At 46.0% G+C, this 14161-nt stretch overlaps 1 protein-coding gene across 1 annotated transcript in view; it reads left to right on the forward strand.

The window, feature by feature from the left end:
• The window catches only part of LOC149451389 (phospholipid-transporting ATPase IC-like), a 162168-nt gene that overhangs the window by 68420 nt on the left and 79587 nt on the right, over positions 1-14161 (forward strand). The window contains exon 14 of the mRNA XM_089690727.1: positions 11657-11688. Coding sequence (XP_089546853.1) covers positions 11657-11688 — 32 coding nt within the window. The remainder of the gene's footprint in view (positions 1-11656; positions 11689-14161) is intronic.

The following is a 14161-nucleotide window of genomic DNA, read 5'->3' on the forward strand; positions in this document are numbered from 1 at the left end:
TGTCAGTGGTAGGGGTGTCCGCCAGGGGTTCCAACCCGGGAGAGCCAAATGTGAGGAGGTCGGGTGACCCTGATGGGATGGATGGATGGATGGCTGAGCAAGTGCGTAGTCAGACAGGCCGAGTCGGTAATGTAGAGGACGGTAAGGTACAAGGGAGCAGGCAGAGAATCGTCGGGTCACACGCCAGGTCAGCAACAGGAGGTCAGATCTACAGAGGGGCATCCAGGGAGAGAGGTCAGGCAAGCAAGGGTCTGGGCAGGAGAAATCAGCAAGGTCAAGAGCAATCCGGGTCAATAACTTACAGGATACAGGTTCACAGGATCAGGAATGCAGGTAAGACCAGAAGGCAACGAAATGACAGCTCAGGGACCTTTAAATATCCCGCCCTGCGCTGCCATTGGTGCCCAGCGGGCGGCCGCGGCTTCTACTGCGCATGCGCGAACTCGAACGCCGCGGCCGGCCCGGACCTAGTGCCCGTGTACTGGGAGGAGCAGTGCGCCTGCGCCGGGACCATCGAGGGACGGCCCGTACCCCCTACGGGCAACCTCCGGATGCCCACCCGATCTCTCCACCACGGGTGATCACAAAGAAACCTCCGGACAAGCCTAGGTGCATGGACATTATGGGCTGGTTCCCACGAATTGTCCTCAGGGCCGTAGCCCTTCCACTTGATGAGAAATTGGGTCTGGCCCCCCCTTCGACGGCACTTCAAGATTGCCTCCACCTCGAATTCCTCTTCCTCTTCAACCGTTACGGCCTCCGGGGGCCTGGATTCCCGTTCCGGGAAGGCATCAGGGACTACCGGTTTCAACAGGGACACGTGGAAGACAGGGTGGATCTTGAGTGTGTCAGGGAGAACAAGTTCATAGGCCACCTCATTGACCATCCGTTTGATGCAAAAAGGGCCTATGAATTTAGGTCCCAACTTCTTCGACGGGCAAAGCATCCTCAAGTTTGACGTGGCCAGCCAAACCTTCTCTCCGGGCTGCAACACCAGGTTCCCTCTTCGCTTCCTATTGAAAGCCTTCTTGTAGTCTTCTTGGGCTTGACGGATGGCTTCCTGTAATTTCTTATTGTTGGAGGTGAAGAAGGTCAGTGCATCCTGCGTCGCTGGAATCGGGCATTCCGGGACCAAGTCCGGGAGGAAGACCGGATGAAACCCATAGTTGGCGAAGAACGGGGACTGCCCAGTTGCTGAATGGCAAGCGTTGTTGTACGCGAATTCTGCCAAAGGGAGGAGTGGCGCCCAGTCGTCCTGAGAGAATGATGTGTAGCATCGCAGGTATTGCTCCAGGGTCTGATTGGTCCTCTCGGTCTGGCCATTGGTCTGAGGGTGAAATGCCGAGGAAAGAGACAGCTTGATATCCAGGGCTTTGCACAGCGCCCTCCAAAACCGTGAGGTAAACTGCACCCCTCGGTCCGAGACGATGTCTTCGGGAACCCCATGCAGTCTAACGATCTCTCGAATAAAGACTTGTGCCGTCTCGGCTGCAGATGGAGTCTTCCGTAAGGGGATGAAATGGGCCATCTTGGATAAGCGGTCCACAACCACGAGAATTGCTGTGTGGTCCAGCGAAGGAGGGAGCTCGACTATGAAGTCCATGGAGATTCTCTGCCAGGGCCGTTCAGGGATGGGCAATGGACGTAGCAGGCCCCATGCCTTGTTCCTTGAAGGCTTGTTCCGCTGGCAGATGGCACAGGAGCCCACGTAGATCTTACAATCCTTGGCCATGTCCGGCCACCAGAAGGAACGCCGGAGAAGTTCCAGGGTCTTGACCGGTCCAAAATGTCCTGCCAGTGGGTGATCATGGCAATGTCCCAAGACTAAGGTTCGGGCATCCTCTGGCACCACAATCCGGTCCTCCCTCCATAGGAGTCCCTCCTTGTTCTGGAGGGGGGCCCCATCGGAGGTAGACATTGCTGTGGACGCCCTCAGGATCTCGGAGCGAAGGTTTGTCTGAAGGGCCAAGAAATTCCCTGCCGGAAGAATAGTGTCGGGCACTGGGATCTCCTTGGTGTCCTCATACATGCGCGACAATGCGTCAGGCTTCGTGTTTTTTGAGCCGGGCCTGTATGTGATGTGGAACTGGAACCTCGAGAAAAACAATGCCCATCTTGCTTGTCGTGGGCGTAGACGTTTGGCCGTCCTCAGATATTCCAAGTTCTTGTGGTCCGTGAATATCAGGATGGGATGGGAGGCACCTTCCAGCAGGTACCTCCATTCCTCTAAAGCGGTTTTGATAGCCTGTAGCTCGCGATCCCCAATGTCGTAGTTCCTCTCCGCCGGGGTAAGTTTCCGTGAAAAGAATGCTACTGGGTGAAGTAATTCCTTGGCGCCCTTCCGCTGGGAAAGGATGGAGCCAACCGCGTTTTCAGATGCATCTACTTCTAAGATGTAGGGCAGGGAGGCGTCGGGATGACCCAGAATGGGTGCCGAGGTAAATAACCTTTTTAGTGCCTCAAAGGCTTCCTGTGCCTCGGGCGTCCATCTGAATCGCGTCCCAAGCTTAGTTAATTGAGTGATAGGGGAGACCAGACCCGAGAAGTTCTTGATGAACTTCCGGTAGAAATTTGCGAACCCAATAAAACGTTGGACACTTTTCCTGTCCGTGGGTTCAGGCCAATCTAGGATCGCTGAGACCTTCTGAGGGTCCATTGCGACCCCCGTGGTGGAGATAATCAGACCCAGGAATGTAACGCTAGTCTGTTCAAAGCAGCATTTCTCTGCTTTAGCGTACAACCCGTGCTGCCGCAACCGCCCCAACACCTTTGTTACATGTACCCTGTGCTCCCCCAGGGAGGATGAGAAAATCAAAATGTCGTCTAAGTAGACGATGACAAAGATGTCCAGGAAGTCCCTAAAGATGTCGTTTACAAAGTGCTGGAAGGTGGCTGGCGCATTGCATAACCCGAAAGGCATGACCAGGTATTCAAAATGGCCGAATCGGGTGCGGAAGGCCGTCTTCCACTCATCCCCCTCCCTTATGCGAACCAAATTGTAGGCTCCCCTTAAGTCTAACTTGGTAAATACTACCGCAGCCTTTAAGCTCTGGAACAATTCAGGTACCAGAGGTAATGGGTAACGATTTTTAATGGTGACCCTATTCAGCTCCCGATAGTCAATGCATGGCCTCAAGGTCTTGTCCTTCTTTTCTACAAAGAAGATCCCTGCACCTGCTGGGGAAGTGGAGGGACGGATGAATCCCTTACGGAGGCTATCCTCAATATAGTCCTTCAGGGCCCCTAATTCCAGCTCAGAAAGGGGAAAAATTCGTCCGAACGGGATTTCAGAACCGGGCAACAGATCAATCGGACAGTCATATGGGCGGTGGGGGGGTAGAGCATCTGCTCCCCGTTCACTGAACACGTCAAGGAACTTGTGATAGGCTGCAGGAACCACTTGTTTCAGGCTGTCATCCCCTTCAGAGCACAGAAGAACCTGGGGGACCCCCGGGCCCGAAGTTCGACACAGTTCCCGACAATATGGGGAAGGGAACGAGACAACCCCAGTTTCCCAGTCAATTTGGGGGTTATGGGCCCGCAACCAAGGGAGCCCCAGAATGACTGGGAAAAGGGGTGATGCAATAGCATCCAGGCGGAGGAGTTCCCGGTGCTGACCGGCAATGGAAGTCATAATGGAAGGGGTCTCCTGGTTGACTACTCCTGACTTTATCCGGGAACCATCAGCTAAAAAGATATGAAACCCCTTCTCCTTTGGGCGGAGGGGAATACCCTGCTGGTGAGCAAAATTGATATCCACAAAACAGCTGCATGCCCCCGAATCAACTATGGCCGACACCTCCACGGTCCTTTCGGAAAGCTGAAAGGAGAGGGGAACAACTAAGTACTGGGACGGGGTCATGTCGCCAACAGATAAAGAAGATGAAGTGAACTTACTCAGTTTCTGCGGGCAGGAACGCACCATGTGACCAGCTTCGCCGCAGTACAGGCACAGATTCTGGGAGCGTCTGCGCTGGTGTTCCTCAGGCGATAGTTTAGGCCGAGCCAGGCCTAGCTGCATGGGTTCGGGGGCATCTTCAGGTTCTGGATGCTTGGCCTAGTATGTTGACCGGATCCCTGAAATGACCCCCAGGGATTTCCGCGACCCTGACCAGACCTCTCCAATCTGCGCTCCCGTAGCCTACGGTCAATTTTAATAGTGAGTGCAATCAAGTCCTCTAATATCTCGGGCACCTCTACCCGGGCGAGCTCGTCTTTCAGAGCCTCAGATAGGCCCATACGAAACTGGTGTAAAAGGGCGAACTCGTTCCAACGAGTGTCACCCATCCAGCGCCTAAAGTCAGAGGCGTATTCCTCAGCCGTCCGCCGACCTTGTCGGAGTGCGTATAACGTGGCCTCGGCCGAGGCCGCCCGTTGTGGGTCATCATATAAGATGGCCATAGCGTTAAAGAAGCTGTCGACCGAAACCAGGTGAGGGTCATTGTTTCCCCTTAGTCGGTGGGCCCAGTCTTGGGGTTCACCCTGCAGCAGGGAGACAACAAACCCCACTTTCACTGACTCTGTCAAAAAGGTCCGTGGCTGTAGTTCAAAAAAGAGCAGACAAGAGTCACGAAATGACCGAAAACGTGTGCGATCCCCATGGAAGCGCTCGGGTAAGGGTACTCGGGGTTCCGCCATAGGGAGTGATGTGGGAGGCCCAGGAGCCGGCTCGTGGGCTGCTGCGACTGGAGGTGCAGGAGCCGGGGCCTGTGAAACAGGAACAGATATGGTGCAGGCCTGAAACCGATTCTCGATCTGCAGACATCTGTCCTGTAATGTATTTACAGCTTGCGTCAGGGTAGACAGGTGCCTGCACACCTCGTCCAACGGGGTGAGTCCTCCTCGAGGCTCAGTCATGGCCTTCTGGTACTGTGAGGGACCGCCGAGCGGCACCACTAGCACTCCACCGGTCAGGCGTGCCCAGAGCGCGGAATCTAAGCCCCAGGGTACTTGTTCACCAGGGCCCCTGATGGTGGGGATGGACTTGTAGTACCCCGAGACCAGGTCGCCTCTACTGAGCACACCTGTCAGTGGTAGGGGTGTCCGCCAGGGGTTCCAACCCGGGAGAGCCAAATGTGAGGAGGTCGGGTGACCCTGATGGGATGGATGGATGGATGGCTGAGCAAGTGCGTAGTCAGACAGGCCGAGTCGGTAATGTAGAGGACGGTAAGGTACAAGGGAGCAGGCAGAGAATCGTCGGGTCACACGCCAGGTCAGCAACAGGAGGTCAGATCTACAGAGGGGCATCCAGGGAGAGAGGTCAGGCAAGCAAGGGTCTGGGCAGGAGAAATCAGCAAGGTCAAGAGCAATCCGGGTCAATAACTTACAGGATACAGGTTCACAGGATCAGGAATGCAGGTAAGACCAGAAGGCAACGAAATGACAGCTCAGGGACCTTTAAATATCCCGCCCTGCGCTGCCATTGGTGCCCAGCGGGCGGCCGCGGCTTCTACTGCGCATGCGCGAACTCGAACGCCGCGGCCGGCCCGGACCTAGTGCCCGTGTACTGGGAGGAGCAGTGCGCCTGCGCCGGGACCATCGAGGGACGGATCGCGGGGATCCCTGACAGTAAGAGTATGAACACTATACAGCAAACAATTAAGGGTGCAAAAATACTGTGAATGTGACAGTCCAATATGAATGTGTTACAATACACCAAAGTGTTTGCATGATTAAAGGAGGATGCAGTAGTGGCCAACATTATGGGCACTTTAGAAAAATGTAGAATCTGTCTAATTTGGAGTCTTTGATATTTACACTAAAAGCTCTAAAACTCATCACATTTTACAAATACTAATATCGTGTTCAAACAGGAGTTATTTAAACAAAAAACATACTTATATGTACAAAAACATCAATTTCTGGTTGGATAGCCTTTAGAAACAATAACAGCTTTGTACTACACTTTTATGTTCTTTTGGAGTAACAATAGATATCTACTCTTTATCCTAGATTATATAAATTCTTGTTTGTTTGTTTCTTGCTCTTTCTTTTCTAACACTTTAGTATTGCCCAAAGGCTTTCAATATGGGTTCAGTCTGGGCTGTTTCATGGCCAGTCAATAACAATAAATAGAAACTTCACACAGGTATGGGAAAATTAAAATCCAGCAGATACAAGTACCATAGCTGCTGACTTTAAAGAAATATACATTGTTGACCATGGAGCCTCTACACTGTCTGCCATGCAGCCAATTCTTTTCAAGCCTTCGGACCTTCTGTTTCATGTGGCTTCCTGGTGACTCACAACTGGTCCCCTACTGTGCATATGTGAATTACTGATTGCCCTGAGATTGGCCTGCAGCCACCTGAGATATGTAACCTTATCCCAGGAAGCTGTGGGAGCGGGTTCCCAGGAAGCTGTGGGAGCGGGTCAAGGCAACGGCAAAGAACCAAGAAGCGAGAGCCATCAAGAAAAAGGTATTTGCTCCCCAAAAAATCAAACTACCAACTGCAATTTAGTTACAAGCAGGAGGGAGGAAAAATATCGGGGTAAGTTTAATTTTAAAGTTCTATTTTAATATGATGGGTTAGAAATAGTTCTTTACAACCATAAGAGTATAGCAAGGAGCATTCCCTTAAATTAAATTCCTGTGAAAAGTGAGGCAATACCTCTGCAAAAGGAGGACCTTTTGTTGGAATATTGGAGGTAAGGCTATACTTACAGTATTACAAAATTGCAAAATGTCTTGGTGGTGTTGTAACAAAATTAGAGTAAGGAAACTCATACAGGGGTATGAGATTTGAGGAAATGTCTAAACCAAGAAGAGGCACAGTCTGACACAGTGATGCAGGGGCCTCTGGTGGTGCAGATGTCAGTCTCTTGCAAACTTCAGTAGATAGCAAATTTTGTGCAGATTTCTATAAACAAGCCTTCTCTGGGCCTGGTTGGTTCCTCAGAATACTGGATCGTTGAAGGGATGGTTGGCTTGAACTGGTCATACACGCAACACAGCCTAACTTAATGCAAGTCCTGCTAATCTGAATTAAACTGTAAGGAGAGCTCATAACACCAAACTCTTCAGAAATATTCAAAAGCCTCAACTCAAAAGGCAAGTAAACACAGTGCTGGATTCTTAAATCCTCAGATTTTAGAAGTAAGACAACCAAAATGCAACATGCAGAGACTCTGTAAGCTAGCCTGCTTTCCAAAAGCAATACACATTAGGCAGTTAGCACATAGGACACCACGCACTCTGGCTTAGATACTGCAGGATGAACTTGAACAACTAGAGTTGTACAATAAGATGTATACTCAGATGCAGGGTTGCTCAGCTTCCTATAACACTGTGCTGTAGAATAGTAAATATAAGTAGTACTCACAGGAGCTGAAAGACATTTTACATCCTCTACAAAAATAATATTTCTTTGGGTTTTTTTGTAGGTATTATTAGGGCTTACAAACTATTTTAAGCAGGCTGGAGACCCAGCAGCATGCTCTGCAGGCGAACCACTACTTCCAGAGTGCACCAGGTCAGGTCTTCAGCAGTCTGACACATTGTCTGCACAGTTCTTCCATCAATCACACTCACTGAGCAGCATTGTTATTTGGAACACTGAGCAAGGGGCTTCTCAAACTTCCAAAGACCCAGACAATTTGTATGAAAGCAGTGGTCCAGATCTCCTTTCCTAATAGGAAGTAACAAAGCATATGTGATAATACTTAAGCATACTGCATTCTTCTAGCCTCACACATGCGTGACATCATCAGAGGCATGTCCCATCCAACTCTTGCTATGGATTCCTGAAGTACACTGATGGTGTCAACAGAAGGAAAAGTCTAGGAACAGCCCAATGGTAGCTTATACCTCCACTAATATGATCTTGGAGCACACAATGGGTGTAGGCAAACAACCAGCTGAAGAATTTTTTTTATTTGCTATTTTTTCCCACAAAACTGGAGTTTAAAGATACAAGGTCTTTCTTACGATTCTGCATTTTCTAAACACTTAAAGTGGAACTAAAGTCCACAATACGTATCTCCCCAACAATGTTTCAACAACTGCAAGGTTCGTCGCTGGTGCCAGCATCGTCTCTCTGGCTTCTTTCAGGTGCCGGTCTTTGGCCACCTTGATTGGCTGGTGTGGGATGACATAACTCCAGCAAATGCGTGGGAGTTTAGTTATTCCGGCACATAGGTACCATGCTGTTAATGTAAATTGCAGATTTCTTGCAATCTTCATTAAACCTGGATTCTTTTATAATTGGATACACTGGATAAAGGAATCATTTCTATGTGACAGCCAAGTAACAGTCTCATCTTTGGAAATACATCCATTTTCTTTCAAGGTCTTCTAGGCAATCTACCTTATAGTATATTCACTAAACGACATGATGCGTCCCGGGAAAAGTTACGAAATTAGACGATTACTGATGTGCCATCTTGAGAGAAATGAGTCTATCAACACAGAGGTAGTGCCGGTAAATTTACAAAATTATGGGAGGTCTGGCTAGGTACACCCAGCCTAGCACCCTTTTATCTAGTCAAAGATAGGGTGTTAGGTGGGGTAGTGTCCTCTGGTCTTGTGTAACTTCATGTTTACAACTTTTAGTCTGGCCAGCCAGCAACAACCTGGATAAATATAAAAACAATATGTTGCGCTCCTTCTTTGAATATTAAATCAATACATAGTTCCAATAAATATATAAAAAAATCAATATTAATAAACTTGTGAAAAAACGAAATCATGTGAAATCAAAATGTCATCCCGTGCTCATCATACAAAAAAATATATAATATAAAAAATATATAAAAATTAATCAGTCTTCAATGAAAAAAATATATGTGACTTTTCCCAGTGATTCAAATCAATAATTCCAGGTGACTTCCTTAGTGAGTAAAAGATGTGCACTCACCTCCAGATTACCCTGTAACAGGCTAATAACGCTTTTTGTCCACTCAACGGGACTGATGTTTGTTGCACCATATGACGAGTGGTGGATCCCTCTCAGGCTGCTTCCCGTCTCCTACTCCTGCTGGGATCTTACTCTTATACTGCTTATCTCCTGCTTTCCTTTCCTTGGCAGGTGCCCTCAGTGGAAAGAAAATTACCAAAAATAGTGCTTTATCTTTTTTAAAAAACAGTGCTGTATTTAAGTACCAGTTGCACTCACATTTAAATAGTGTAAAAACCACTTTTATATCACCAACAATTTTGTGACTTTTCCCAGTGATTCAAATCCAATGAGTAATTCCAGGTGACTTTCTTAATGAGTATAAGATGTGCGCTCACCTCCAGATTAGCCCGGAACAGGCTAATAATGTTTTTGTCCACTTAATGGGACTGATGTTTGTTGCACCATATAAAGAGTGGTGGGTCCCTCTCAGGCTGTCAGCAATCACAACCCCCTGATGAAGCCGCGTGACCAGCGGCGTAACGCGTAGGGGAGGAGCTAAAACATCACTGGCCATTCAAGGACAACAGGTCTACACAAGGTAGGCAGTGTTTGGCATGCTGTTGATGTATTGTTGGTGATATAAAAGCGGTTTTTACACTATTTAAATGTGAGTGCAACTGGTACTTTAATAAAGCACTGTTTTTTAAAAAAGATAAAGCACTATTTTCTTTCCACTGTGGGCACTTGCCAAGGAAAGGAAAGCAGGAGATAAGCAGTATAAGAGGGAGATCCCAGCAGGAATAGGAGATGGGAATCAGCCTGAGAGGGACCCACTACTCTTTATATGGTACAACAAACATCAGTCCCATTAAGTGGACAAAAACGTTATTAGCCTGTTCCAGGCTAATCTGGAGGTGAGCGCACATCTTATACTCAGTAAGGAAGTCACCTGGAATTACTGATTAGATTTGAATCACTGGGAAAAGTCACAAAATTGTTGGTGATGTAAAAGTGGTTTTTACACTTTTTAAATGTGAGTGCAACTGGTACTTAAAGCACTGTTTTTTAAAAAAGATAAAGCACTATTTTTGGTAATTTTCTTTCCACTGAGGGCACCTGCCAAGGAAAGGAAAGCAGGAGATAGGCAGTATAAGAGTAAGATCTCAGCAGAAGTAGGAGACGGGAAGCAGCCTGAGAGGGACCCACCACTCTTCATATGATGCAACAAACATCCGTCCCATTGAGTGGACAAAAAGCGTTATTAGCCTGTTACAGGCTAATCTGGACGTGAGCGCACATCTTTTACTCACTAAGGAAGTCACCTGGAATTATTGATTTGATTTGAATCACTGGGAAAAGTCACATATATTTTTTTCATTGAAGACTGATTAATTTTTATATATTTTTTTATATTATATAATTTTTGTATGATGAGCACGGAATGACATTTTGATTTCACATGATTTTTGTTTTTTCACAAGTTTATTAATATTGATTTTTTTATATATTTATTGGAGGATGTGTTGTATGTTTGCGATCCTGTAATAGCAGTGAGTGGCTCGCAAGTTACATCTTTGTTTTTATTTGAATAAAACCTGGATAAATATGCAGTTAGTTACCCAAACCCTCTCTTACCCAGGCAAGCATCTGTCTATACCTACTCCTTTGGAGTTGCCCGTCAAAGCAAGCCTGGTTTCTTACCCGAAACAAATTATGGCCCCACCTGCCTGGTGATGTTTAGCATTATTCTCCTCTACCAACCAGATCCCCCAGCTATCCTTTACCAACCCTAATACTAACATTAACCTTACACGTCTTCCTTCCCACTCTGGGCCTAGTCATGCCTGCCCTGCGCTAATTCTTTTCTTCTTTTATCGCTGCGGGCATTTCTTTATTCTCCTTCAGCTGTTCCATGCTCCTGTTACCGTTAGAGGGCAATGGATACTACTAATTGCAGAGACAACATGTTCAGTAGTTTAGATAGACTCTTAATTGTTTCTAATGGTTTTCTGCTAATTGTTTGATAACTTACATGATGACAATTGAATATGTGTATGCTGCACTTGGTAAGTATATGCTCTAAGGCTACGTTCACACTAGCGTTGTGTGCAGGCGGCAGAGAGGCGTTTGGGAAGCGTTTTTACCGCTTCCCAAACACCTCTGACAATTCTGCACATTGCAGCACATGGTGCTGTTCTAACGGGAGTGTAAGCGTCACAGCAAAACGGACGCCTCTGGTCGAGTCAGAAGACGCTGAAGCCTCCTATTCTAGTCTATGGCGCCACTCCACAAACGCCCGGCTGGCGTTTGCGGCACGGTTGCGGGGCGTTTGCGGAGCGGTAACACCATTTTAACTTCATTATAGGCATTTGCGGAGCGTTTTTAACGCTCGGCAAATGCCTAGCAACCTCCGCTAAACCGCGCATGCGGCGTTTGCAGAGCGTTAAAAAAACGCTCCGCAAACGCCAGACCAACGCTTGCCAAACGCTATGGGGCGTTTGGCAAGCGTTGATAAAACAGTCAAGTTTGAACGAGCCCTTATACTAAAGTCCTGCGTGACAGACCTCTTATTGCCTTGCTACTGTCAGTTTTACCTTTGTTTTTATTTTTTATTCCCTGTTGATTGTATTTTTGTAATAGAAATGGTTTTATCATTGTTTTAAAAAAAATCATTAACCACATCCTTCCCCAACACACACACACAGACACACACAGGCACACACACCTAGTCCTGAACAATAATTATTTTTTTATAATTGTATAATGCAGAAAAATATATTCTGACCTTTTGGATTTTCATTTTTTTTATTATGTTTCAGGAACAACATCAGGAAAAGAAGAGAAGCTGGAGGTACCACTACATGAGCATAATGTTTACTATCTAGCTGTCATTAGAATTAGGTACAGGCAGCAAGCTAAAGGTGAGGTCTTAAAATATTGGCTATTCTCTGCCAGATCTCATCTCCAGCTTGTGACACATGTCCAATGTTAATAAAAGCTAGAAAAAAGAATGTTTTTTTTTTTTTTTTCTAACAGAATGTGCACATTTACTTCAATGTGTATTCCCAGCCAAAAATAGCATGGGGAAGGATTAAAAGACCGTTTTGGGTTTTTTTTACTCTCCAGAAGTTCATTAAAGAGATCTCCCCTCACTTCCTGCCTTGATGACAATGGTTTCATCACACAAGAAAAAAGGGAACAGCATCAGGCACAATCAGGAATACAAATCTGACAGTGGTTTTAACATTTCCTTACTCTAGTAAAGAAAATACATTTTTATTTATCTCTGTGATACTGTTGGAGAGTTCTCCATTTCTGTTTGTTAAAATGTTGTCAGCAGGAGAGGAAGTAAGAGCAAATCACTATGATGGAGCTCAGGATTGCAGCAGAAAACTGTCAAGGGTTCCACCTCTTACCCACTCTATCCAAAGCTAAGATTTGTCTGGTGTAATCAAAACCTTTGTGACCAGACAATATTTCAATATTTTGTTATGCAAATCAGCAATAAATTATTATTAATATATTAACTTCTTTGCATACCAAACTGATTTTTGCATACATTTTAACACATAGAGCTATTCTGTTATCATACACATGCTGCCTTTCTTGGCTCTCCCTCATGTTAGCATTCTATGGGTCAGCTCTGACCCCTCAGGACAACCTCTCAGTAACCTCCTTACTACTCCCTTACAATTTTCCCTTTTCCTGGCTCACCTCATGTCAGCATACTTTGGAACTTAAATAGCAATAAAACTGGGTGGAAATCAAAGAAAAGCTCTAAAAAAAAGGCTGCAAAAAGGTGTAATTATGAGAAAATGAAGAAGAGAAGACAGGATCCCCAAAGGAAAAAGATGAACCCAGAGCATATCTACCTTGTAAGGCCTGATAAATGTGTTTAGTGAACTCCATCTTGCTACTTTTACAGAAGGTTTCCACAAGCACTTTCGCAATCACTGCCATAGAGATTGCTATAGTAGAATGAGCCCTTCTTCTGGAGGGGGAAGGCCTGTTGAAGTGTATGCCAGATGGATGGTTCTGATTATCTAGGTAAAGAAGACCCTTGAGGAAGCTGCCATGCCTTTCTTTGGATAATTGATGAAAATAAAGAACATGTCTGTTTTCCTAACTTCTCTTGAGATATGTTGATAACAGGTAGACCAAGTCCAATCTTCTCAAAGGAACTTCTTCCTTGATCTCACTTGACATATCAAAGGATTGTACAATCATCTTTGCATTCAAATGGAACTCTTAAACTTTAGAAAGAAAGACAAAAGAGGATTTCAGTAGAACTCTGGGAAAATGTGACAACAAAGTTCCCAATACAAAAAATCCTGGAGCTCTGACATCTGGCAAGCTGACGTAATGGCCATAAGGAAGACGTTCTGTAGAGACAGATGTCATAGGGAATATGTAGTGAAAGGAAACAAATGCCTGCAGTCAAATATTCCGAGACTAATGGTAAATCCCACTTCAAAGACACTGTTCTCATCGATGGTTTTATCTTCATGACTGCTTGTAGGAACTTTACTACCAGAAAATTCATGGACTAATGAGTCCCCATCAGAGCCAAAAATTCAGACACCTTCATTCTTATTGTATTATAACAACATCCAATGCTGGCAGAAGAGAATTAAGTACATTACCCACAGAAGGTTTTCCCAGTGAGAGTCCTTTCCTTTGTAAAAGTTCAGAATTTTGTTTTGGACTCTATGGTAGGTTGTTTTCATAGAACCTCTAGTTGCTTTTAGGAGGTGCCTGCTTCTCACCCTCCATACAATTAAATTCAGCTGCCTGATATTGGGATGCCTCAGTTTACCCTGGCAGAGAAGATCCATCTTCCATTAAAGAACAATCAATGGACATACAGAGGAATAACTGGAACAGTAAAAATTCCATGGGGAAAAGGTCATCTTGGTCCAGAGCACCAGGATAGTACACCCAACACACAATTTGGTGGAAGATGCCATGAGGTCTACCTCTGGTGTCTGCCATAAGTGGAAGTTAGGAGGAAGGTTATTAAGGTTTACTGATCATTCACTGCTGTTGACAAAATTGCAGCTTAGGCTTTCTGCCAAAGTGTTCTGCAGCCCCATCAAGTATGATGCAGTTTATTAGATGAACCTGTGTGCAAGAAATTATGTCTGCAAACTGAAGGAGACAAAAATTATTGGCTCCTCCTTGGTGGGATATGTAATTTACTGCAGTCCAATGTCACTCACCGATTCTTGATGATAGGGAAAAGTATTCCTTGTTACAAGAAGTTCCAGTACATGCAGCTGGGTAGAAAATGGGCTCTGCCACCTATCCTGGCCATGGTGCCCTAG

Source organism: Staurois parvus, unplaced genomic scaffold (genome assembly GCF_062004578.1).
Source record: "Staurois parvus isolate SC_StPar_1 unplaced genomic scaffold, SC_StPar_1.0 ptg000541l, whole genome shotgun sequence".
Classification (NCBI taxonomy): domain Eukaryota; kingdom Metazoa; phylum Chordata; class Amphibia; order Anura; family Ranidae; genus Staurois; species Staurois parvus.